Below are 27,763 nucleotides of genomic sequence, written 5' to 3'. Positions count from 1 at the left end.
GAGATGGTACCACACTCAAAGAAAGGACTGAGGTGGAAATGAATTGATAATTTAAATTAATTGTTACACAATTACAAACGTATTAATTGCAGTATGTTGCCTACTAAAGCTAAAGTGTGACGTTGTGAAATAAGTAATATGTAGGTCAGTATTAACATACTGTATTCAGCAGATCGTGTGGCAGGTTGTCCGGCAGGGTGCTTACCGAGTGAGCAAGAAAAAGCGGGCTGCTGGTGGCAGGGAGCAAAGGAAGGAAACGTGAGGAATGGCTGAAAGCTGACTGTGTTTTTCTACAGGAAACAAATCAGGAGCGAAACGATAGCAAAAATAAGTCACCAAGTGTTTCCCATTTCGGTTGGAGAATTGTATTGAGGCTTCTTATTTTGTCCACGCACGGATCCGCCTGGTTTTCTGATTTAATGGGACAACGAAAACGGAAAAGGCAAAAGGTGCCAATTTTGTCGTTTGTGTGGACTGGTGCTACTTATTTTTATGGGACCAATACTCCACACGGGATGAATAGGAGGACACTTAGTGCAAGGTAAACCGCATTGTTTGAGTAAAGAAAATGTCCCAGATTTGACAGGGGTAGTTAAGGATATATGTTTGGTGGGACTGATGCATTAACATGTTATATCCTTGAAGTGGTCGACTACCTATCAACAAGAATACATATTCAAGCTTCTTGGACAAGCCATCACAACAGAGCAGTCACATGAAAATTGGCCTACATGTCCTTATAAGAGAAACACGTAAAGCCATTTTGCTCCGTCTGAACAGAAGAAGAACATGCGCGTGTTTGTCATCTGGATATTTTTGCGGTTGTTTTCACTACGGAATGGTGCGGCTGGTCAAGGACAATCCACTCCGGCTATTTGTTCGTCCTCATGCAGCTGCGACGAGGACGGAGGCGCCGATTGCTCTGGGAAAGGTCTGACCACTGTCCCGACTGGTCTAAGCGCCTTCACCTACTATCTGTAAGTATCAACACATATTGAAACTGTGTAATAAAACACGATTAAACCTAGAATCAATCTCTCTCCCTGGTTAGGACGTGTTTGTAATGGTAAGATTGGCCACTAGTTACTCGAGAGGGGCACCTCTCCACGTCAATACTGGAGCAAACTTTTGCACAATGGCTGTCAATGAAGCCAAGTAATCGAGTGCGTTTTTACAACTTTGGGCTGTGGATCAGTTATTCAACTGATAACAAACACATTATTGTGGTTGGTATGAGAGAGCAAACACAAAAAATGAAGAATAGCCAGAGGAAAATTAGCCCATAAAATTGAAGGTTGGTACAGTATATACAGTATTGGCTAGGCTATTATTTTAATGCAATGGTTGCCAAAATGTTTCATGTTGGTCCAAACTCATTCACTTGCTGACCTTTCCTTGATATGACTCCTCTTATACCGAAGTATTTTACCATACTGAAAAGCATACAAGCTATAGCATATTCCTTGGCCTGGCACCTGGACTTTCACTTTCTTAGACTACAATCACTTATATTTAGGGACATGTGGAATAGTAGCCCATCCTGTGTAAAGCAAGAAGGTGGATCTGTCTTCATTTGCTGATTCTTTGGCCTGTCTTAGCTCTGTGGTCTCGATTGATTGTGATTATACCTGCCAGAGAGTGTTTGTCCTGAATGCTGCTCCACTCACCAACTCGCATCATGGCAGAGAAAGTCCCATGTCACTTTAGGTGTATGCCTATCCCTAAAAGAAAACACTGTGGACACACATACCCATCATCTCAGAGACAGTTGTTGTGGTTGGTATTCTGATATTTGCATTACATATCCTTTACAAAGTGATTCAAATTCATCTTACAGGGATACACCAGAATTCACCCCAGAATTTGTCAGTTCAGTAACACTTTACTGTAATAATTAAGCCTTATTTACTTTCCTTCCAAAGTTTCCTACGTTGCAAAATTGTGGCTCAAGCAACTTATCAACATGGGGAACATGTGCAATGTTAAATGATTTGTAGACTATATTTTTAACAGAATAAAATATATTCTGAATCTTGTTCAGGAACCGCCGAAAGGAAAAAGCTGTTGTGATCAACACAAAATAACAACTAAACCAAAAGCCCTATGACATGGGTCTTTTAGTTAGCCTATAGTTTATTTTTAAGGAATGATGACTGTTTCTTTTCTGTATTCCCTGTGATTCCGCCATCATATCTGTCTCTGTCTCTGTACCAAGAAAAGCGAGTTGCTCTGCACTACCTTACTAGAGAGAGAGAGCATTACTAACTGAGGAGAAACTGAGACTGGGTCTACATAGTTAATACATTTCTGGTTAACTAGCCTTAAAGGTTTCACAATGTCTTAGTTAATGATAAACAGAGCAGCCGCCCAAGGGCGTCAAAGGGTCTATGTGTTATTTATTGAAGGTGGATGAAGGAAATGTGCTTCCTAATGTGGAAAAGAAGGAAGGATCTGACCTTGACAAGACTACCCTCTGGGCACACACTGGTTGAATCAAAGTGGTTTCCATGTTGTTTCAATGAAATTACGTTGAACCAACGTGAAATAGATGTTGAATTGACGTCTGGACCCAGTGGGTATTGATACAGAACAGTTTCATATCCAAGACTGAATGAGAAATTTTAATATATACAATATCACCATCACCTTTATTTGCTTAACTTAACATAAAAGCTGAGGGGTTGGTTTTATATTTATTTCCACCTAGGTACCTGAACATTACACCACATGGACTGTAAGTACATTTTATTGACTTCTTGAGTTCATTAATATCCAGCAGAATTGTAGAAATACACACGCTCTAGAGTTGACCCAATAAACTGCCAATGTAGAGATGTTTTGTGTCAGGTAAAATGAAGAGAAACCGTGGTATTTACCAATGTGTAAACTAAGACACAGTGTAGTGTATGCTGTTATCAAACATCGTGATCTTGCGTGTAAATTACCAACACATCCCCAAATATTGTATTACAATTGCCAAGTCAACGTATTACGGCTGGAAGTGTGGGCGTGAAGGCTTCTTGTGCACCTACACTGAGCAAGGGTTATCCAAATGCTTTGTGACAGCTTTTTAGCTCATAACTACGTGATATATTCAGTTCAAGCCCTCAGAGTATTTGACAGGTTGCCTTGGAGCAATTCCACGCCAACAGAGTGATTTTTCACTTTAAAATGTATGTCAAACAAAAACCAATGATTGCAAACAAATGATACAACTTTATGCACAGGGACTACTTAGCAATTTCCACTGACAATTCTTCAAGTAAATGTTCACTTGACATTGTCAAAAGTGGTCAAACTTTTCATTGGTTTTTGTTTGAAATACATTTTAAAGTAAAAAATGTTTCTATGTTAATGTGGAATTGACCCTTAGTGCAGCTGTCTCTCTCTTTCTATTTCTCTCCCTCCCTCCCTCTCCATTCAATGTCTCTTCTCCGTCTCTTAAATTCCCCTTCTTTCCATTCCTTCTGTGTTTTGGTGAGTAGAGAGGTCAGGGGTCATGATGGATTAGTGCGACACATTGCAGCTGTAGAAATACTCTTTTTGTCAGAGTTAATGCACAGGGAGGCTGTGCTGAGCTGGTAATGCTCCTTACCGGAAGTGAGCTAATGTTTGTTTAAAGAACTAAACAAAATATTTACCTCCATAATGTTAATTTAATCCCATTTACCACTCATCAAAAGTGGAATTACATCCTTAGTGTAGAAATATATTTTGGTAACACTTTACATTAGTGTGTCAGCAAACAAACAACTTAATCTATTAATTGGGGTACACATCATCTGCTATTTGCCAGACAGGCAAATAGTGAAGAGCTTGATAAATTGAGATATGGAAAATGTCTGAAGGGAGAGATTAATGGACAGAAAGAGACAGGGAAATTGACACACACATAAACACACACACAGAGATAATGATAGAAGCAGACAGGTCCAGCAGTCTTACAAGAGGCACATTGCAGGCCCTGCTGTCCCTAGAGGTGGGAGAATGGTTTCCCAGAAGGTTGGCTTTGTTTGTGATTTTCCTCCTGCTGTGATTCCATCCAGTACAACCTGCCACCCCATGAATGTACTGAATCTGTTGTACAGAGAAGCAGAGAGGAGAATGGAGGGCAGCAGTTATGTTATGAAGAGAACTAAAAGAAATGGGGCCACAGACATTAACTCCATCTTTTGAAAGTCAGCTTTTTGTTGAATTTCTGGCCTTGGAATTCTGGAATGTCTTCTTAAATTGGAATAGTTCCAGACAGAGGTATGACTAGACCTGCTCTTGTCCTGCATTTGTAGTTATTTAGAGAGCTTTACTTCAAGTTTTTATTTCATGTGTCGTCATTCTTCAAAATTAGTAACCCATATACTTAGTCACAAAATAATATACAGTACTGTACATTGCCACTTTCGTTGGCAAAATCCTACAATACTTTAACATTTATGCATCTGTTGATTTGCATAATGTTACGGAATTTGACACAGATGGGAATTGGCCTGTGCCCTTTGTTTTATCAGTCCATAAATCAGAGTGTTGGGTTGGCACCAGCCAGCAGCCCAGGGGAAGGTTGGAGAGGTGGAGCTGGGGGGTGGAGCTGCCTGCAGCATGTTGGTGTGTACAGTACGTTTTTTATTGGCAGCTGAAAATGAGACTCTCCTGCCTGAGGATAACAGGTGGGGAGAAAGAGAAATCCGTTCTGGAACCCCCCTCACCCTGTACACCAATTTCCCCTCTGACAGTGTATGCCTGCTGCATCTCTGCTAGATACGAGTGACGAAAGTACATCTCAGTCTCTTGAGGGCTTGGTGACTGTGTGTGCACTCTCGCTCTCATGTGTGCATGCGGGGGGCATGAGGGTTTGGGGAAGGAGGGTGTCACTTCTCACATCTCATCTCAATTGAAGTCCTTTCATAGTGTGAACAAGCACACATTTAGGGGAGGGAGGGGATAGGGGGACTAATGCCCTTTCACTCACTGGTCCAGCTAGCTCACTCGCCATTGGTGCCCTCGATCCATCTTAAGCTGAATGATACTTTTGTTCATGGTCAGCAGAGGTGAAAGGAGCTAGTCACTGGTTTCCGCTCCCAAACAGGATGACTGCTAGATGGTAGAATGTTTACCCCCCCCCCCTCTTGCTCTATCTCTTTCTCTCTCTCTCTCTCTCTCCCTCACACAACTCACACTCTCTTTTACTTATGATCACTTATCTTCCTAATTTTCATCCTATTTTTCCGTAGTCCTCTCCAGCTCTCTCATCATCACATTCTCTGTCAATCTCTTTTTCTCTTGGTTCAATTGGTATAAAAAACATACATTTGAATAGCAAAATAACAATACGTTTACAACGACAACAACTCCCATACCAATATCGATCACTTCTCTCCCTCTCTGTCTCTCACTGTTTTAGGACTGACATGTTTGCATTGCAGGCTGGTTGTTTGCACTCTAGCTACAGCGAATCAGTCTCCCCTAGGACCCATGTGGTAAATGCTTGACCTTCTCTGCACTCCCATGGTGGAACACTCTGCCTGTCTGTGTATACAAAGTGCCCTTGTTCCTTTCCAGCATGGCAGCCAGGGAACCTCAGCCATCTTCCTCAATTCTCACCACCTTCACCTCCTCTCTAATCAATAAGAAACAGCCGGCTGAGAAAATAGTTACTCGTTACCTGCATTCTTTCCCACAACTCTGCTGTCGTGGGACCAGGGGGCTAAAAAGCCAAAGCATTACTGAGTTTGCTTTACTTCTGAGGTAGTCAATGTTAGTAGGTGGTTGGGTTGGTGCCCGGTTTGGCTTCTCTACCTCAACAAATGATCGACCGGCAGGATATCGATTTTCATTTGGATTACATTAGCCGGCTAAATAAACACTGCCAAAAGGTATTGAAGAAGTGAAGTTGTCCTCCTTTTGAAGATCACCTTGAGATTCATGGTGCATCTGAACTAAGGCTATGCCTCCTTGAAGCAAAGCCCTTGCAGAGACTACATCAGATACTTTTTACACTTGCCACCTTCTGCGCCCAGAGATCTTCAAAGGAAGGACATAGTAACCTTTTTCCCCAAATCTCTATCTTACTTATCTGCCGTTGTCCTGTCTGTCAATTCTTGCTGTTCTTGGCACGGTAGCTTCCCCTCCCTCTCATGGCTCCATGCCAGCCAGTGTCTGATCCGCCCACACACATACCACATATACACGCCTTGGTTTTGGAGTCGCTTTAATTTGAATCTCTTTTTGGTCTGCCTTTGCCAAGCAGTGCAATCTTTCCATGTATATTTATCTGTCTGTAATGTGGAGCTCTGTGGTTGTTGTGTGGCTTTGCTGAGCTCCTTGTCTGGTCTGTGGACAAACACCAGTGGCCTGTGTAATTGTGAGGGGGAAGCTAATGCTGAGCTCAGGTTAAAATCATTCTGACCAAGAACCGTTTTGGATCCAAACGTTGTCAGTGAATTGGGGGCATAAACAGTGTGTAGGCCTTCTTTATTAGCCCAGCACCAAAGTCTTTAAGGATGTGCTTATGACCACAAACCTTTCTAAAACCATGATCCAACCATCAGAGACCACACAATAAGCCACTAAATAACAAGTATAATTTCTCACTTGCCAGAGACTTGAACAGGGTGGACCTCTTTTTGACCCTCTTACCATGGAGAGGTTGTGGTTGGCTTTGAGATAATGCCGAGATAGTATATTTATTCTCATCTTGCATCATAGCAGAGATGATGAATTATTGCTTATTTTTTTAATTGTTTAAAAGGTGTAGATTTTGTTGTTGACCCCAAAAGGGATTTAGGAAAGGTATCATGTGTCTTTTAGCTGACATTTGTTTCTGAGTAAAGATGATCTGTATGTCTCTATTTACTTGTATTGGCAGTGAATTCCCAGGGAGTTTTAAAGGTGCTCTGTTGAGACATGACAACAGCCTCTGCTGCCTGCTCCCCATACTTTCCTCTGTTGGATGTGATTAGTGTTTTGAAGGATGTCTTTGTCGCCAATCTCTTTTTTTTTATGTAGGGAAATCTCGCTTGAGAAGTGAAACCTTTGGCAACTCTTGCTGGAAATATGATTCTTTTCGTTTCCCATCAAGGCTGTTATGAGCCCAAAGTGACAACTTTGCATTATTTGATGTCATGTTGACATTTCCTACCCTCAGAACAGTGGGCATGAAACTGTTTTGCTTCAGAAAGAGTGCTGTTTTTTCTATATGTATCACAGCTGTATTTCTATGTAGGATAGGCAGGTCCCCTGATGACTAAAGCAGTTGGGAGGGAGGGTGACAGCATTCACAGACCACCCTTTCATCCTGTCCCTGTGGCTGCCTGCACTCTTGACCATGGCAGCCAACAGCCTGTGGAAGATGGTTACAGGGTGCAGGTGTAGGGGTGCTGTCAGCAAGACAGAATGTATCCAAAGGAGGGACCACCGGGAAAGCCTTCCAAATAGTGGCCACACAACGCCCCAAGGAGAGTCCGTAGGGGGGGGGGGGGGATAAAGAGGGGGTGGATCAAGGTGGAAGCTCCATTGTACAGAGCCTAGAAGGAAATTGGATAAGCTAGGTAACCTGGAGATGGGAAAGATAGATGGCAGGGACGATGAGGGCTTCTGTTGGGGGCCTTTGTAGTTAGAAACATGGGGGGTGGGAGTGTGGTGGGCGATATTATCCTTTAAGGATCCAAAGTCCTACATGCACACACATGCAAGACTTTGGGGACGGCTGGTAGTGAAATTCAAGATGGACCCTTTTTGGGGGGGTTCGCTTCATTATCAAAAGCACAATGTTTTTTCAGTCCTGTTGTGCTTCAACTCTAACAGCTGGTGTCTATGGGCTCCTCTTTGAAACCGATGAAAGGATTCCTAATCAAGATGAGAGTGGCCCAAAGTTAAAAGGTACTCTCTGTTGAGTTGTTGAACACAAGGGAATGGCTATGGTGTCATATAGTTTTTATAGTGTCATACCATACCAGTCCTTTTATACTATAGCCTGTGTAATTTTTATTGGAAGTTGGATGTGCCTTAATCTGTTGGCTGCTTTAGGATCCTTCTACAATCAGTTTACAATCTTTACTAAACCTGCCTATATAACAATCTCTCAATTCCTAGAACTTCAGTTGGATTCGATCACAATTTTGCCCATGGTTACTCTATGTATTACATACAGTATAAGTCGGAGGTTTACATAAACCTTAGCCAAATACATTTAAACTCAGTTTTTCATAATAACTGCCATTTAATCTGAGTAAAAATTCCCTGTCTTAGGTCAGTTAGGATCATCACTTTATTTTAAGAATGTGAAATGTCAGAATAATAGTAGAGAGAATGATTTTATTTCAGCTTTTATTTCTTTCATCACATTCCCCAATGGGTCAGAAGTTTACATACACTTAATTAGTATTTGGGAGCATTGCCTTTAAATTGTTTATGTCACGTTCGCTAGAATAAATGTCGGACCAAGGCGCAGCGGATGTTGAGTTCCAGATTACTTAGTTTCACTTTATAACAAATAAAGACAAATAAACAATAAACTAAGGACGGACCGTGACTACAGAGATGCTACGTGCACTAACTCAAAATAATATCCCATAAACACAGGTGGGAAAAACAGCTACGACAACGATTACCAGCTGCCTCTAATTGGGAATCATACACAATCACCAACATAGAAATAATAAACTAGACTAACCCCCCAGTCACGCCCTCTACCATAGAAAATAAGGACTCTCTATGGTCAGGATGTGACCATTTAACTTGGGTCAAATGTTTCGGGTAGCCTTCCACAAGCTTCTCACAATAAGTTTTGGCCCAGTGAATTTTGGCCAATTCCTCCTGACAGTGCTGGTGTAACTGAGTCAGGTTTGTAGGCCTCCTTGCTCACACTCACTTTTTCAGTTCTGCCCACACATTTTCTACAGGATTGGGGTCAGGGCTTTGTGATGGCCACTCCAATACCTTGACATTGTTGTCCTTAAGCCATTTTGCCACAACTTTGGAAGTATGCTTGGGGTCATTGTCCATTTGGAAGACCCATTTGTGACCAAGTGTTTAAGTTCCTGTCTGATGTCTTGAGATGTTGCTTCAATATATCCACATAGTTGTCCTGCCTCATGATGCCATCTATTTTGTGAAGTGCACCAGTCCCTCCTGCAGCAAAGCACCCCCACAACATGATGCTGCCACCCCCGTGCTTCACGGTTGGGATGGTGTTCTTCGGCTTGCAAGCCTCCCCCTTTTTCCTCTGAACTTAACGATGGTCATTATGGCTAAACAGTTCTATTTTTGTTTCATCAGACCAGAGGACATTCCTCCAAAAAGTACAATCTTTGTCCCCATGTGCAGTTGCAAACCGTAGTCTGGCTTTTTTATGGCGGTTTTGGAGCAGTGGCTTCTTCCTTGCTGAGCGGCCTTTCAGGTTATGTCGATATAGGACTCGTTTTACTGTGGATATAGATACTTTTGTACCTGTTTCCTCCAGCATCTTCACAGGGTCCTTTGCTGTTGTTCTGGGATTGATGTGCATTAATCTCTAGGAGACAGAACGCATCTCCTTCCTGAGCGGTATGATGGCTGCGTGGTCCCATGGTGTTTATACTTGCGTACTATTGTTTGTACAGATGAACGTGGTACCTTCAGGCGTTTGGAAATTGCTCCCAAGGATGAACCAGACTTGTGGAGGTCTACAATGTATTTTTCTGAGGTCTTGGCTGAATTCTATTGATTTTCCCATGAGGTCAAGCAAAGAGGCACTGAGTTGGAAGTTAGGGCTTGAAATACATCCACAGGTACACCTCCAATTGCCTGAAATTATGTCAATTAGCCTATCCAAAGCTTCTGTAGCCATGACATAATTTTCTGGAATTTTCCAAGCTGTTTAAAGGCACAGTAAACTTAGTGTATGTAAACTTCTGACCCACTGGAATTGTGATACAGTGAAATAATCTGTTTGCAAACAATTGTTGGAAAAATTACTTGTCATGCACAAAGTAGATGTCCTAACCAACTTGCCAAACTGTAGTTTGCTAACAAGACATTTGTGGAGTGGTTGAAAAACGAGTTTTAATGACGCCAACCTAAGTGTAAGTAAACTTCCGACTTCAACTATATGTAAGTCACATACTGAATTAGTCAGGTGGGGAAGAAACGTGAGTGCTGTCTGCATAGCTGTCGTGCTGCTACATGCCTGTCTTTCTCTGCAGTGAGTTGGAAAAGTGAACGTCCCCTGGGCAATACGAGGAGTTTTTTTTTCAAGGGTTTACAGTACTGCTGGGGACCTGTTTTGGCCCAAATGAATCATTATACTGCTGGGGAAGATGACCGTACTTTCCCTCTACCAATCTACATGACATGAAAACCAATGTAACCGTATTGAAAGCATGCTTCTGAGCAGTTACTTAATAGTTATGCCCCCAAAAAGATACATTTGCTACACACTACCATGGCATCAAACATGATGTACTATTTCTGCAATTCTCTGTTGTTGCATCTTTAGGAGTATAAATCCACCTTGATTGTTTGAGATTTTAATTGGAATCATGACTGTGTTCTTTTTCTAACCTGAGAGAAATACTGATCCACTCATGACACTTGTTGTTTGGTTCCACAGTGACATCAGCATGAATAACATCACAGAGCTCCCGGCTTTTGTCTTCAAGAACTTCCCCTATCTAGAAGAACTGTGAGTATTCATCTTTTCTTGTACATTACCCACTACAGTTGTTGTCACATGCATATGATAATCAGTGGTTTTCAACCACAACAGACCAGTTGTATTATGTGTTTGATCAACAAGTTGCTCAACAAGATATAAAGAACCCTGTAGTTTCTCTGACACCAAAGAGTCATGCCATTGTAGTCGGCTAAGTTGCAGTGTTTTCAGAAAGGGCAAGTTATACCATGATAGCTGTCAAAAAGTACCATGACTATAGGCTACGTATGATTCCAGAGAACATGTATGTGAGATATTTTACTTTCTTTCATTGTGTTTTCTTTGAGAATTTGCAGGGTGGCAACCGCATGTCTCAGTTCTGGGACCCATTCAATGAGCATATCTAATCTTTGTCATTTTTTTACTCTTGAAATACCCCTCTGTCTGGTTCAGAGCTGGAAGTAAGGATAAGATCTGTCTACCTGATATCAGGTAACATGTAACCCTGAGAATGCAAAATGACCAGCTAACATTATTCTGCTTCTGTGCCCATGTTATTTTAGCCTGTCTGTGTCTATCATCTCGGACCAGTCTTCACTCCCTTCTTTTCCTAACACTAGGCCTACTTCATCTGCTTTGTCAAAGGGCAATTTACTTTTCATCGCATTGTAAGTGGAGGAATGCCAGGCAGGAAGGAAGAAGGCAAAACAATGGTTTCCATGACAACCTGGCTAAAAACGCACCCTCTCTGCACTCTACCACTCAACATTACCTTTCAGGCAGGGACAGGGGTCTCTGCCCAGTGTCAAATATACTTAGTGAAACCTGTTCTCTAGGTTCCATCCTGCTCTGTAGCTGAGCAGTAGGCTTGGGAGATACCGTATACCGGGATATTTTTCGAAATACTTACAGTATCATTTTCAATACTGTGGTGCGTGCTACGCCACTGCTTTTAAGTATAACTATAAGAAATCTAAAATGTGCCAAAATCAATTATATCAGGCTGAGGGCCCCAGCTACGCATTTGTTTTGCTAACTTGCTTGCTAAATGTCAAGATCAAGCTTTTTGGTCACAGCAGAGACATTCATTTCCCTCCTGGATCAGGATCCCTGTTGCCTAAATTGTTCTGTGCCCCCAAAAAACTAAACAAAAAACTAGTTTTCTTTTGTTTGAATTTGCTCCCATTGTGTGCACTGCCGGTATGGTACAGAAACGGTATCTCAGTATGAAAATTGGGATACCGCCCAACCCTACTGAGCAGCACTGTAGGGCCTAGCAGTTATATTCATGCTTCGGAATGCTTTTTTGTTGACAGCTGTCTTTAGTTTTTAATTTGTGTTTGTTTAGCCTTATCCTCGAAACAAATCATAATGTTTCATTGAGTGAACTGAGCGGATGGCTCTGTAGCCCGGGGTGGTGTTGTGTCACTGAACCACAGCTCCAGCCCTGAGGGCTGACTGAGAGAGAGGGGGACATGCCCAGAGAGAAACATTCCCTCTCTGATAGTCACGCAACCCTCCTTCATACACACCTCCCATCCTGAACAAAGCACAACACAGCCTAGCTACCATGCTGACAGATAAAGAGATGTAGGGGAGTCATCCCCTTCAATTTGTGTTTGAGTGCTTGTGTATTTGTCTGTGTCTCTGCACACATTTGTCTCCCTGAGTGTGTGTTCCAAATCTCTTCACCTTCTGATGTTAAAGTGTATGTTGTCTACCAGTGAGTTTCTTAGTGAAATAGAATGGTTGTGGGAGTGGTGCTACAGAAGGGAAGGATTTAGTCTTTCCTCAACAAGGCTTAGCACATTCTTCTGCCTTCATCAAAGCCTAGGGGGACGTGTTCTGAATTTGTTGAGAGAAAGGGAATGGGTGGGGAGGTTCTTCACCCTGAAATGTGAAGGATGTCCTAGCAATTTGTTAGCAGGCCTGCGTGTGGTGGCTGGGCCGTAGACATGTGGGCGTTGACCAGCTCCAAGACTGTGGACGTAAAGTTTACAGTACCTTATAAATCTGGCAGACACACTAACCAATTTGCACATAAATCCTACTCTGCTTTCAAACCTGAAGATGTGTTACTTGAGTCCTAGATTAATAATAAATAATTGTCAGTAGTTGCAGTTGCCGCAAACTTAGTGCAATTGAGTCAAGGAGTAGGCTTGATTTATGTGCATGAAACTGTCCCATTTGACTACAGTTAATTTACTGCTGAGAAACAATGAAAATGCTGTGAAATGAATAGTTGACAAAGACACATGAGAAGCCAAATGGATTTGGGTGTTTGATGGTGAAGCGTGTCCTTTGGAATCCACCACTGGAAGGCAATCATTTGGTTTGAGCCAAAGCCAAGTGAAGTTGTAGAGCATGTACCATTATATAGCCTTCCAAATCCTAACCATGTTTGTCAACCACAACAAATATGTGATTTTTAACATGGTCTGCCATTGGATCACAGTGGAAGTCTGCCACTAGCATTTGTGGGTTTAGACTAGAGACCCTGTCATATGATGCTGTCTGGTTGTTATATGATGGACCAACCGTGTTCGACATCCCTGGAAGTGTGTCCCCGAGTAGGCCCCAGTAAGGGGGTGAGTTGTGGGGTTGTATTAGGGCATGGTGGGAGTTGTTACTCAGATTCCCCAGGCTCTCAGGCTCACACCCAGCAGCTATTGGCTGCAGGGGAATCTAATGCCACCCAGCTCAAGTTGCAGAGGGTGATAAATCTGGTGCTAATCTCCCAGGCCAGATTTGGTGGAACTATGAGTCCCTGACAACCCGCCCCCACATGATTAATCACACTGCCAGTTCTTCCTGATACCCTGGCTGGAAGGGAAGGGGAGGTAGACCAGGCCCAGGAGGGGAAACCCAGGCCCAGTCCTAATGTGTCCACTCTCTCCCCAGAGTGTCTGGTGAATTGACAACATGCCGTCGCACTGACACGTCTCTCTGGCACCCCAGGCGTTATGTTATGTTATGTTATGCTATGCTATGCTATGCTATGCTATGCTATGCCTGATAACACAAACTGGAACCTGTGAGGTGTTTTCATTTGTTTTTTGGTCAATGACTTTCAATCTTGTATGTATTAACATTTCAAAGTGAAGCTGTTAAATTGAGAACTTTGAAAGTTGTACCAACAACATATAGATTACTGTACGAATCCTTGTTTAGCTTCCGATGCAATTCTGAATTGATCACCATCCTTTTTCTTTCCCTCTTCCTCTCTCTCTCTTTCTCTCTATTTGTCTCTCTCTCTACCTCAGACGACTGGCAGGAAATGACCTCTCATTCATCCACCCTGACGCTCTGTCTGGACTACATCAGCTCAAAGTCCTGTAAGTGTGCCGCTCATTGGTCCTCCACACACTTACAACACGCACACACAGACAAACACTCATATAATACCTGTATGTTCTGTGACTGTACATTGAGCCAAGGGTTCAAAGACCAGTACTGGTGACACAACCCACAACCCACACAAAATCAAACACACAGACATTCACACGCACACACACACACACCTGTAAATAAAATTGGTGAATGAAATAAAACAGAGGTGTTCACTTCCTTCCCAACGAGCAGTGGCCATGTGACGTGTGTGAAGAAGCAGGAAACCAGAGGGCCTGTTCCCCTGGGCCCTAGCCTGCTTTGACGACAGAGACTACTGATAGTAGAGAGGAAGGGAGATAGTCACCATAACCACATTTGTGTCCAGTAGATACTAGGATCCACAGACAGATACAAACACTCATCACTACATGGTCAAGTACTCACATCCCACATAAAAAATACTATTTTACTATGGAATACTACAGTACTTACTATATAATTCTGTAGTATACTGTAGAATTCTATACTACACATTGTAGTATCCCTTGATTGTGTGTTGTACTAGTAGTATATCATTTTGTAGAGTACTATAGTAAATACTCATGAAATGTTAGTCCGTCCAAACTTTTTTTTACTATAGTAAATATTACACTATTTAATTTGCATATACCCTGCCCATTCCCCTCCCCATATCCCTATTTGTGCCACCTGTAAGTGAGAAACATACATGTCAAGGATAGACCATTTACACTGTGGACAAATCATTTCCATGACATAGACTGACCAGGTAAATCCAGTTAAGTTAGGATCCCTTATAGATGTCACTTGTTAAATCCACTTCAATCAGTGTAGATGAAGGGGAGGGGAGACAGGTTAAATAATGATTTTAAAGCCTTGAGACAATTAAGACATGGATCGTGTATGTGAGCTATTCAGAGGGTGAATGGGCAAGACGAAAGATTTGAAGTGTATTTTGAACTGGTTATGGTACTAGGTGCCAGGCGCACTGGTTTGAGTGTGTCAAGATTTGCAATGCTGCTGGGTTTTTCACACTCAATAGTTACCGTATGTATCAAGAATGGTCCACCACTCGAAGGACATCCAGCCAACTTGACACAACTGTGAGAAGCATTGGAGTCAGCATCCCTGTGGAATGCTTTCGACAGTAGCGTCCATGCCTCGACAAATTGTCTGTTCTGAGGGCAAAATGGGGTGCAAGTCAATATTAGGAAGGTGTTCATAATGCTCTGTACACTAAGTGTATTATATTCCCTATGGTTATAGAAAAGAGCAGAATCTCCGAACCTTCCGTTCAGACCCCAGTCCTACCTACCTACAGGTTATTGCAAATTTGCTATTTTAGTATTTGTCTATTACGTTTTGTCAAATAGAAAGCCCCCCACTTCTATGTCATAGATAATAGAGGTTGACCGATTAATCGGAATGGCCGATTTAATTAGGGCTGATATCAAATTTTCATAACAAACGGTAATCTACATTTTTGGAGTGTAGTGTTTTTGCGGACTTCAGTTTGCAAAAACAATACAGTGAGGGCCTCCCGGGTGGCGCAGTGGTCTAAGGCTGTGCCACCAGAGACTCTGGGTTCGAGCCCAGGCTCTGTCGCAGCCGGCCGCAACCGGGAGGTCCATGGGGCTACGCACAATTGGCCTAGCATCGTCCGGGTTATGGAGGGTTTGGCCGGTAGGGATATCCTTGTCTCATCGCGCACTAGCGACTCCTGTGGCGGGCCGGGCGCAGTGCACGCTGACCAGGTCGCTAGGGGGCACGGTGTTTCCTCCAACACATTGGTGCGGCTGGCTTCCGGGCTGGATGTGCGCTGTGTTAAGAAGCAGTGCAGCTTGGTTGGGTTGTGTTTCGGAGGACGCATGACTCTCGACCTTCGTCTCTCCCAAGCCCGTACGGGAGTTGTAGCGATGAGACAAGATAGTAACTGCTAAAACCAATTGGATAATATATTAATAAAAATATATAAAAATATATATTTTTTAAACAATACAGTGAGTAAAGTTCGCAAAAACACTACAGTGAATACTATACTATTCCTACCATAGTATACACTATAGTATTTTTTGATATGGGCTATGCATGCAGACACAAATGTGTGTGCTCAGAGACACACACATCCTCCCCTCCCCATACTGTAATGCATGCTGTACACTCTACTTCACCCTGAACCCATACACAAGCTTATGAAACAAAGCCTGAGGTGCTAGTTGGAGTCAATGACTCTTCACAGAGATAGGAGGCTCAGGCTGCAACACTTTGTAGTCCTTTTGTGTTTACATTTGTCATTTTGCAGACGCTCTTATCCAGAGCGACTTACTAGTAGTTAGTGCATACATTTTCATACTGTGTTCAAGCTTTAACTTGATACAGAGCTGATCTTCTCATTCTCGTACGCACCACGTGACTGCTGGTTGCATCACTAGCCGGCTACCACCTGGCCGGCTTCTCAACCCTGCACCTTAGAGGCTGTTGCATAGACATGGAATCACTGGTCACTTTAATAATGGAACACTAGTCACTTTAATAATGTTTAGATACTGCTTATTCATTTCATATGTATGTACTGTATTCTATTCTACTGTATTTTAGTCAATGCCACTCCAACATTGCTCGTCCTAATATTTATATATTTCTTAATTGTGTCCTTTTACTTTTAGAGTTGTGTATTGTTATGAATTGTTAGATATTACTGCACTGTTGGAGCTAGGAACACAAGCATGTCACTACACCCGCAATAACATCTGCTGAATATGTGTATGTGACCAATTTAATTTGATTTGGTTGTGCAGAAATTGTAACGAGGAGGCATGTTGGTGTGACCACAGTTCAGGTTATAAAACTGTGTTCTCTCCCTCAGGATGTTGCAGAATAACCAGCTGAAAACTGTTCCAAATACAGCTATAAAGAACCTCTACTCTCTACAGTCTCTGTGAGTCCCCCTATCTCTTCACCCATCTGGAATTACACGACTATGCACACACATACACACACACCTTTTAGAGACTTGAAATGTCAAAACTCCTCAAATGGACATCGTAAGCTTAATCATGACATTTACAATGGGAAGCATTCACTCTACAATCCAATTGACCTATTCGCTTCCTCTAGACTGGCCTGCATCATTGCACTAACCTTTACACAGCTCACACAGGACCATCTGGCTACCATGCTGTCTTTACCCCCCACCACGTTGCATTTACCAACAGTGAGACATCATCTATTTATTTATGTGATTGGTTTTTGCCTGTATGGGTTTGAAAGGGATGTGTGTGGGTTGTTTTGTTTCCCAGACACTGCAGGGCTCTACAGTGCGGCCATTTTAATTATTGCTGTGCGACCTGGAATTTGAATTTAGTCACCAATGTGCCTAGAAAAATGAAGGATTCTAGCTTTAATACCTCAAATATTTTTCATTGTGCTCCTAAATGTCTTTGTGTCCGCCTACATTTTTCAACTTAGGCGCGCACGAGTGCTCCTTGTAAAAATGGTCCGCGTAGAACCCTGCACTGGTTTCCAAATCCCCAGCTCCTCAGCGTCTCTTTCCTTTCACTTTAACTTAGTGACTCTGTGACTACTGCATGTCACTCTCCGAGGGACTATGACTGAGCATTACTCCATCTTTGTTTCCCTGTGCCTCTTTTGACTCTGACTGTGAATAGTGTAGGATGAGTTCCAGCTGGAAGCCTGGTCCGGGACATGCTGAAAATCCCGCTTTCTGCCATTTATCACCTCTCCAGATCCTTTCCCTCAGTCCCACGTTTACCCTCTCTTTTTTTTCCTTCTCTTTTTTTGCACAAGTCTTTTCTCTCTTAGGAGTTAAGGTCTGTAGCTGAAGTGATATGTTTTGGCAGAGCCTAGCTGGGTTTGTATAATGCTTTTGAGAGTTAGCTGTCAATCATTGTGCCTTTCTTCTTCATACACAGACTCGTAGGGAATGTAGAGGGAGAGAGAGATATGGAGTCATGGAGGTGGAAAGAGAGCGAGGGAAGAGGAGAGGGACACTTAGAGAGTTAATGTTGTGATATCAGCATTAAGGAGCAGGTTTCATGAATGAGGAACAGAATGTGCAGCACCAGCCAAATACAAAACTAGTAGAAACCATGATTGTAGAACAAAGCTATTTAAAACCTTTTGTTTGTAATTCTCACCAGAACAGTCTAAATAGTTAGAAATAAATGCAGAATATTTAGAAGAATAAAATTACATTTTTTATAGTAACACCATACTTACTATACATACTTTAGAATGTAATAGGCTATCCAATGGCTCATTCAAATATTTGCAGTTGATAAGAGTAAGGGCAATGGAAAGCTGTTAAAAATGGAAGACCATAGTGTAATGTTTTTCTACTGAGGCAATAGAAATACCTCATAAATACCATTCCTTACATGGCCCTTGATTCTCTCTGTCTCTCTCTCTGTCTCGTTATGTGCTGTATCAATATGAGATGTCCTCAACATGAGAATGTTCATGGTGGTGAATGTATGACAGGATTCACACATTGGTGTGACATAACTAGTAAGATAAAGGTTTCTAAAATCTCTTTTCCCCCCTCCCTCTGCAGACGTCTGGATGCCAACCACATCACGACGGTGCCTGAGGATAGCTTTGAGGGCCTGCAGCAGCTCCGCCACCTCTGGCTGGATGACAACAGCCTGACTGAGGTCCCAGTGGGCCCCATGAGACACCAGGCTAACCTGCAGGCTCTCACCCTGGCACTCAACCGCATCACCCACATCCCCAACAATGCCTTTGCCAACCTCTCCAGTCTGGTGGTGCTGTGAGTGCTGCAGATCTATCTATTCCAGACCTGGGTTCAAATACTATTTGAATCTTTCAAATACATTTTAGCGTTTGCTCTAGTCTCTCTGGAGTGCAAGAGGGGCAGGGTTTGGACTCCTTGTGATTATTCTATTGGTTCCATTGTGTCAGGCAAGCTCAGTAAACTCAAGATTGTATTTAAACCCTGTTCTGGATCTGTTCTGTGCTCCTTCCCATAGGGGAGAGTTTGGGGGGTTCAACTCATTGATAGTATACTGTAGATTCAGATGTAGCACAGATATGAGATATTTTTGGTGGAGATTTACGTCTGTTGGAAGAAGAAAATGTAGAATCATGGAATCATGGGTAATAGAACAATCTCCACTTTTATTATGAAAGACGGTTATTTTTAAACAGTGTCAAAGGAACAAACCATCAGATTACACTTCTCTACCATTCAAACATTGCAGATGTTCAAATCCATTCCTCTCCAAGTCAAATGAAATTCTTAGTTAAATGTATCAACATACTGTATGAAGCCATCACTTCAAGCACAAATGCACCCATGCACACATGTGCACGCACACACATGCACACAAACGCATGCACGCACACACACACAATAAAAATGCTATTGCTGCAGGGCCCAGTTGGAGGGAAATAGGACAGAGCTGCGTCTCTAGTGGCTGGCAAGAATAAACAGGAAGAAAATACCTTGAATCCATCAGCCTTCGACACACCAGCACTCACAATGATACCTGACTTACCAATCACTGTGGTCTCTGGTGATAGCTCCAGAGGACATTTACCTTATGAATAGATTGAATTGGGTCTTACTATCAGGCAGGGAGTGTGGGAGATGTGAAAAGTGCTGTGTTGTTCATCCACAAAGGATGGGATGCCATGTGGCAGATTGAACATTTTGTTTTATGTGTGTTGTATGTCACTAAGAATAGCTATATTATATCTTGATTAAAAACCCAGACGGACTCCTATTAAAACCTCCCTGCATGTTCAATCACATAGACTAGATATCCTATACATGTTCCTTCTGTTGTTCAATGTCCGTTTTGGCTCGTCTGCAACAGTGAAGTCTATTTGGAGCTGGGAATGGAATATAAATATATCCTTTATCTTCCAGGCATCTGCATAATAACAGAATTAAGGAGATTGGGGAGAGCTGCTTCACAGGGCTAGAGAACCTAGAGACGCTGTAAGTACATTTGAATACAAACTCATTAACAGTGTGTATGAGCCACTCACCCCCCCACACACCCAGAGCAGCCGGGACGTCAGTGTGTATGAGCCCCCCCCCCCCCCCCCACACACACACACCCACCCACACACCCAGAGCAGCCGGGACGTCAGTGTGTATGAGCCCCCCCCCCCCCCCCCCCCCACACACACACCCACCCACACACCCAGAGCAGCCGGGACGTCAGTGTGTCCACTTCCTCCTGTAATTGCTCCAGGATAAATGGAGCGGAGTCCGTGATGGCTATCTGCACTACCCTCCCATTGTACGCTTCCTCCTGCGTCGCCAGCCTGAACAGTGACACAACATCTTTAGTCCGGAGGGGACAGAGACATTCTGACCTATGGTTTAACAGCAGCCATATTAGACAATTATTTTTGCAGTGTCACACTCACTCACAACGTTGACACTGATAAAGCATAAAGAGAATTGTCTTACTTACTATAGGAGCCTACCTTATACGTGAGCACTCCAGTCTGTCATGGGAACTACAGTACACTTGGCTATTCGTGAACACGGGATATCCCTTCAAGATAATGTTTTATAGTGTAGTAACTGGAAGATCAATATTTTACTGTCGTTAAGGTGACCGTATGTTTGCACAGCACTGCTAGTGAATGGTTACAGTATGATTGAGTGTGCTGTGGTGTGTGGTGTAATGATTATGAAACTCCCTGCTCCTTTTGGCCCCTCAGGGATCTTAACTTCAACAACCTGATGACCTTCCCAGAAGCAATCCAGGCACTGCCCAAACTGAAGGAGCTGTGAGTACTGTCCCATGACAAACACATGCACACACACACACACACACACAGTCACAAATGGAAGCACACACACACACACACACACACACACACACAGGGATGCACATGCGTACACAGATTCCCTTAGTGAGATTTTTTAAATCTGAAACGTCAACTTTGAGTGATTAGGTTGTTTAGTCAGTAAGCGGCATGTGGCCTAGAGGTGATATCATTTTCTGGTTCCGTGCAGGCTGCAGTGTTTTTGTAGAAATGTGAGCTGTTGATGTGTCTCAGTGGAACTGTGAACCTTGGCAGGGGGAGCTGAGAGATTAATGATGGGGTCTGACTAGTGCCCCCAAGAATACACTCCTTTATCTGTTTTCCTTACCTTTGTTGCTCTCCTCTCCTGTCTGTCAGCGCTGTAGTAGAGAGAGAGGCTGTCTTAACGTTCCTGTACAATGGTTTCTTGATCCCTTCAACTTGTGATGGATATAAGGGACATGTCTACTAGATAAAAGACACAGGCACATTAGGTACATTACCTGGCCTTTGTTTTCACAGTGTCACTGGGACATCTTGAACAATAGATCATGACTTCACAACGTTTCATGTGGACAGTCAAAACTGTTCTCCAGATGGTGTCCTTTCATATTTCTGATGGAAAAACAATATTAAACATATATGGAATTTACCATGTTTTATGACAGCAGTATAGATTAATTAGCAATTAGTAATTATTTGACCTTCATTCAAATAATTGACACACATTAGATTGAAAGATGCCATCTAATGGTGAAAACTAGAATAAGCCACATCAAGTGCAGAAATCAGGAAGCTGTAGGACACGTGTACAGAATTAGTCGTCATTTACATATTGGCAACTATAACAGTTTACTTAATTTGGGACCCATCTGTTTTCCTAATAACAATTTGTATCTCGTTCTTCTCGTTCAGCTCTTGCAAATGTATCGTTGCATATTTAATATTCCACCTTCATCCCAAAGATTGTGGTTAGAATAATTTTCACTGTGTATATTTTCACTTTCCTCCAGTGGATTTCACAGCAACGACATAGCAGCCGTACCTGAGGGAGCCTTCCACAAGAACCCTTTGCTCCGCACCATGTAAGACCATACTTCAAAGCCAGTCCTACTGTCAACAAATATTATAGAATAGAACCTTAAGCCTTCACACATTCATACTAGCACAGTGTTCCCCAACTCCAGTCCTCCAGTACCTCCAACAGCACACATTTTGGTTGTAGCTCCAAACAAACTCACCTGATTCAACTCATTGAGTGCTTGATCATTAGTTGACCAGTTGAATCAGGTCTGCTTGTCCGGGGCTACAAAATATGTGTACTGTTGGGGGTAGTCCAGGACAGGAGTTGGGAAACACACCAGCAGCAAGCTGGTAATATGGTGACTGACTGCCAGCACCACGCTGGTAATATAGTGACTAACCATGGGCCTAGAAGATACTTGTCCAGAAGATGGTGCCATTCTCTCATAGTAAATACGTTTATTGTCAGAGTGTCCTCTTCTCTTATCCTCCCCAGCCACCTGTATGACAACCCCCTGTCATTTGTGGGAACTTCAGCCTTCCAGAACCTGTCTGACCTGCACTCCCTGTAAGTCCCTGTCCATATCTGTTAGAAAACCAAGTGTGGTACTCTGAACATTGTATTCATAGTGTGGTAAGAATCTCTGAATTAACTGATTTACAATAAAAGTGTATTTAATCACCATGTGATACAGTACACTGAATAATGCTGGTGCTTATTTCATACCATAATCTAATGTTACAAGTGGACAGTTATTCAGCATAAAGCTAGTCTCTGGTGTGTCATACCTATTCTATTCTAACCCTGTGAGGTATGTGTTTCAGGATGCTACGTGGAGCCAGTATGATGCAGGAGTTTCCCTGTCTCACTGGGACTAACAACTTGGAGAGTCTGTGAGTACACAATACAGCAGATGCTTTACATCAACATACACAACTGACACTGACCAACAATGTTAGAATGAATGTGTTCGTGTTAGACAGATTGTGAGTGATTGGCTTTTCTCCTGCCTTGTTTGAGGTTAATTGAGACCGTTTGTGAGTGGTAATTAAATCAGCGTGTTTCTTTCTCAGTACTTTGACAGGCACAAAGATTGCTGCCGTACCGGTTGAGCTCTGTGAGGATCTCAAGGTGCTGCGGACTCTGTAAGTATCCCCAACCTCACCTCTCACCCTTATCCTACCTTATTAATCTATTTCACATAAATGCTGGTGATATTCCAGATTATATTATTTCATCCTTTTGCCCATCAGAGACCTGTCCTACAATGAGATTGAGGAGCTGCCTTCCTTCCAGGGCTGTCTAAAGTTGCAGGAAATGTGAGTATGGTATATATTGTTGGGAATGTGAGCAAGAGCACAAACACATTTTTAAACATTACACTCAAGATGACCCCCACGTTCTACCTTTTCCTGAGTGTATATTCTGTGTTCTGCCCTAATTATAGAAGCCTGCAGCACAACCACATCCAGCAAATCGACAGGGACACATTCCAGGGCCTGTCTGCCCTGCGCTTGCTGTGAGTACACACACACACACACACACACACACACACACACACACACACACACACACACACACACACACACACACACACACACACACACACACACTCTCACACACACACACACTTGCAGCCTATAGTACCTTGAGGCTTAAAGGTGAAGGGCCTAAGTAGATCTCATTGGAAATGAACTCAGTTCTGCTTTCACTAGCTCATGCCAGAGGCTAATTTAAAAAAGCATGCTTAATTTGCTGCCCTCATTCTGAACACATCATTAAGTAATTTTCTTTACTGCAGGGACCTGAGTAGAAATGAAATGAAAACCATCCACAGAGATGCTTTCCTCTATTTGACGGTGCTAACAAACCTGTGAGTAGGACACTGTACTGTGGTAAAAACTAAATCTGTTCTCATACAAGTCATGATAACAAATACATTACTGTTTAAACAAATGTGTACATATGCTAGTAGTGTGTTCCAGGAATGTATGTATGCTAATATGTCCTGTTTGTTTTAGAGACCTGAGCTTAAACTCGCTGACCAGCATTCCAACAACTGGACTGAGTTCACTGAACCAACTGAAACTCACAGGAAACCTGCAGATGAAAAATGTATTTACTGCGAAGAGCCTCCCCAAACTCAGGTCAGAATCCCAGTAATTCATCCAAATGACCTCACACTGTCCTGAACTAGATGTGAACTCACTGTAGTGCCAAACCCAATTCACTTACAGTAACTAAACTTAAGTCCAACTGTGAGGTTGGGGTCATGCAACACTTTGAATGATAATGGTCCTATTGTGGTCTACAGGTCAGTATCAGTTCCCTATGCTTACCAGTGCTGTGCATTTGTGGGATGTGATTCTTCAACATCTTCCACTGATGAGGAGAACATCAAGAAGGTTACAGGTAAATTATGTCAGTCATGATTGGTCATTAGACCACTCTTGACATAAACAAGTATTATTCAGAGGAGAGATAAAAAGTTTATTGAAACTGATTAGCTAAATCATCTTTGTGTTCTAGGTGGAGAAGATGTGGGGAGGATATCGATGGTAATGCACTGCTCTCCCTCTCCAGGTAAACCACACTTTATTGTAATCTACAGCATTGAATTGTGTACATTGTCACATCTCTTACTAACTGAAGTCTGACTCTGTCTCTCTCCTCCAGGAGCCTTCAAGCCCTGTGAGCACCTCCTGGGCAGCTGGATGATCCGTCTGACTGTGTGGTTCATCTGCCTGGTGGCCCTGATCTTCAACACTCTGGTGCTGGCAGCCACCTTCTCCCGCCGGGCCTTGGCTCTCTCCCCTGCCAGGCTGCTGGTTGGCCTCCTGGCCCTCACCAACCTGCTAACTGGGGTCTATGTGGGGGTGCTCACTGTCCTGGATGCTGCCACCTGGGGCTCCTTCGCTGAGTTTGGGGTCTGGTGGGAGACGGGGGTGGGCTGCCGGGCGACAGGGGCCCTGGCGGTGTTCTCCTCCGAGTGGGCGGTGCTGCTGTTGCCCCTGGCGGCTGTGGAGCGCAGCGTGGCGGTGAGGGGGCTCCTGGGGAAGGCCATCTCGCCCAGGAGGAGCAGCGAGAGGGGGTTCGGGGACAGACGCTTCGCCCTAGCGGCTGCTCTCCTGGGACTCCTGGCGGCTGCAGCAGCCTGCCTGCCCCTCTTCAGTACCAGTGACCCTTCAGCCTCCCCTCTCTGTTTACCCTTCTCTGGCGGTGAGGGCCCTGCACTGGGGGTCACTGTGGCCCTGGTGCTGCTCAACGCTCTGGCCTACCTGTTCACAGCAGCAGTGTACACCCAGCTGTACTGTGGCTTGGGCAGGGTGGAGCTGGCAGACCAGGAGCAGGCAGGGGCCGTACGCCATGTGGCATGGCTCATATTCACCAACTGCATCTTCTTCTGTCCTGTGGCAGCCTTCTCCTTTGCCCCTCTACTGGCCAGGTCTGGCACCGCAGGCGGCCCTGAGATCGCCAAGTCCGTCACGCTCATCTTCTTCCCCCTACCGGCATGCCTTAACCCCGTGCTCTACGTTTTCTTCAGCCCCGCCTTCCGGGAGGACTGGCTGCGGCTGCGGGGCCATGGAGCTGTGGCCCGGGGGATGAAGGCTGGGCAGTGTGCAGGGCGCTCTGGGGTTGTGGATGGGGATGGAGACTCCTCCACACGGCTGGGCTATGACTGTGGGGTGTACTCCCAGCTCTGTGGGGAAACAGGCATGTGTGAGCGCTGCCAGGTGGCTCTACACGCCAGGACCTCTTCCTCCTCAACATCAGTCTGCAGACACTTGGTGAAGTCCCACAGCTGCCCTACCCTCTCGGCTGGTGCGGCAGCGGGCCAGCGTACGGAGGGATACTGGGCAGACAGCGGCACCCTCTCTGCCCAGTCAGAGTACGCTGACGAGGGGGACTCGTTTGTGTCCGACAGTTCAGACCAGGTGCAGGCCTGTGGACGAGCCTGCTTCTGCCAGAGCCGAGGGCTCCCTCTGGTCCACTATGCATACAACATACCTCGCATCAAAGACTGAGAAACTCTTCGTCTGTGTGTGTGTCTGTGTGTGTGTGTGTCTGTGTGTGTGTCTGTGTGTGTGTCTGTGTCTGTGACACTATAACAAAAAGTAAAGGTTTTTGATAAACAACAAAACATGTGCATGTGGGTCCCTGCACACAAATCATTCAGGGAGCACTTCTTTAATCACTGTGTGAAACAGACTCAACTGTCACAAAAAAAGGAATCTGGCATTAAATGAGACTTCTCTGAGACCTGAGACTTTTGGCCAACACTTGTTTTGCCCTTCAGGATTTACAACTGATTCCTGTGTGTGATAACACCAAACTGGCTGTCAAATATGTAACAAAAGAGGAAACCTTGCCACCAGTGCCTGCTTCTTGTTTTAGAGCAAACTCATTATCAAGATGTTACAAGCCTGAATTCATCTGTCACGTCTCTTGCTAAGGCAAGCATCTATGTGCCATCTTTTTGTAGGTTCTGCCCGTAGCTAGCTATATGTTTTATTTTATTGTTATTCCCTGGTCTGTCGATTTTAAAGCCTTACCATAATCGCTATTCATTTGTATATGTAGCAAATGTAATCATAATCCTCATTCTAGGGTTGTTTTTCATATGAGAATATAAAGTAACTGAAAGGAGAATTTTATGGAAGCGGCTTTAAATGAAGGGGTACTGACAATGTGTTAAATATAATCTGACAGCTGCATTTTCAGCCCTCCCAATGTGAGCCAACTGAATCTCCAGTATGAATCTGTTCATGTATCTTCACAAGCCCTGTATTCATTCCTCAAGAGTACAAGACAATGACTTAAATGTTTATTATCTTTTACAATAAGTGTCAACAATTCTTCCTCGCTATGAGTGATAAAGTCTTGGATGTCACGTGGGATTGGAAGAGAGCACTGTTTTATCAACAGTCTTCCTAGTTGTTGTGGAGACTTTTATGACTTTGTTTGTTTTGTCTCTTGGACTGAAAATAATGTAGTTGAACTGTGCTTTACCCCCAGGATCGTTCTAATTTATTGCTTAAAGAGGAGCAGAATGTCTGGGCCATGGACAAGGTTATTTCAGGTGTCAGGAAGTTGGCTTTGAAAGGTGAGTGCAGCATGTACCAAGTGCAAGCTAAGCCTCTGGCGCTGAATGTTGGTGCCACACAAAGGCCTTCATTTCTGGATTGTTCTGAGACAGATCGCGTTGTAGTAAAATATATATATATATATTTTTTTTTTTTTTTTTTTTTTAATTTATGGACATCATTGGTGCTCACAACCCATTCATTTTGATCAATATGCATACAATCCCACAGCTCAGCAGTGTAATGGAGATCATGGTATATATTATGATATAATAACAACATATGTAGATAATGTTTCACTATGAAACATTTTATTGGATCACGTGTGACTGTAGGGGAATATCTGTTTGATGTGCACGAGCATGACTTTGTGTATGGGGCCTGCACCACACCCAAGGAGCTTGTATCCACATGTGTATTTCATGTGAGCGCTCAGGAAATTAGGCAATGTAGGGAGGCCTAGACTCCCCTCAACATTTTGTTAATGTGTCCACATTATGAAGTTCATTGGCTTTTGAAATTATATCACAAAGTTTCTTATTTTTGTATGGATTTGTCAATGTTTTGACTGAGTATAATTTTATAACCCCAACCATCTGTCCAGATTGTATTGGAGATGTTTGAAGCCCTTACGTGCAAACTCCAAATTGGTGTGTATTGCTGTCTGTTTATCCATATGTAAATTATTTTTGATAGAAAAAAACAATAATCAAGAATGGGATGCATTGTCTAACCACGGAAGCTACCTCTTCTACTTTAGTGGCTACCAGCAGTGCTTTGTAAGGTGTGTGTTCTTATGCTATTGGTATTTAGTTATTTTGGTTGGAACTGTAGGCTTTGTTTGTAAATACATCTGGTTGTACAGAGTCACTGAAT

General features: G+C 43.3%; 1 protein-coding gene across 1 annotated transcript; it reads left to right on the top strand.

The window, feature by feature from the left end:
* On the top strand, positions 1–26,639 carry LOC110526521 (leucine-rich repeat-containing G protein-coupled receptor 4). Its single transcript, XM_021607560.3, has 18 exons — positions 1–977; positions 10,583–10,654; positions 13,888–13,959; positions 16,839–16,910; positions 18,546–18,761; positions 19,884–19,955; positions 20,693–20,761; positions 21,793–21,864; positions 22,299–22,370; positions 22,628–22,696; positions 22,877–22,948; positions 23,057–23,122; positions 23,251–23,322; positions 23,605–23,676; positions 23,825–23,950; positions 24,118–24,215; positions 24,333–24,386; positions 24,480–26,639. Exons 1-18 carry the CDS (start codon positions 790–792, stop codon positions 25,826–25,828), a joined length of 2,883 nt encoding a protein of 960 aa, XP_021463235.3. The 5' UTR covers positions 1–789; the 3' UTR covers positions 25,829–26,639.
* The last annotated feature ends 1,124 nt before the right edge of the window (positions 26,640–27,763 follow it).

This window comes from Oncorhynchus mykiss, chromosome 6 (assembly GCF_057628025.1).
Source record: "Oncorhynchus mykiss isolate SJ-2025 chromosome 6, ASM5762802v1, whole genome shotgun sequence".
NCBI lineage: Eukaryota > Metazoa > Chordata > Actinopteri > Salmoniformes > Salmonidae > Oncorhynchus > Oncorhynchus mykiss.
This window is presented reverse-complemented; position numbering and strand designations above follow the sequence as displayed.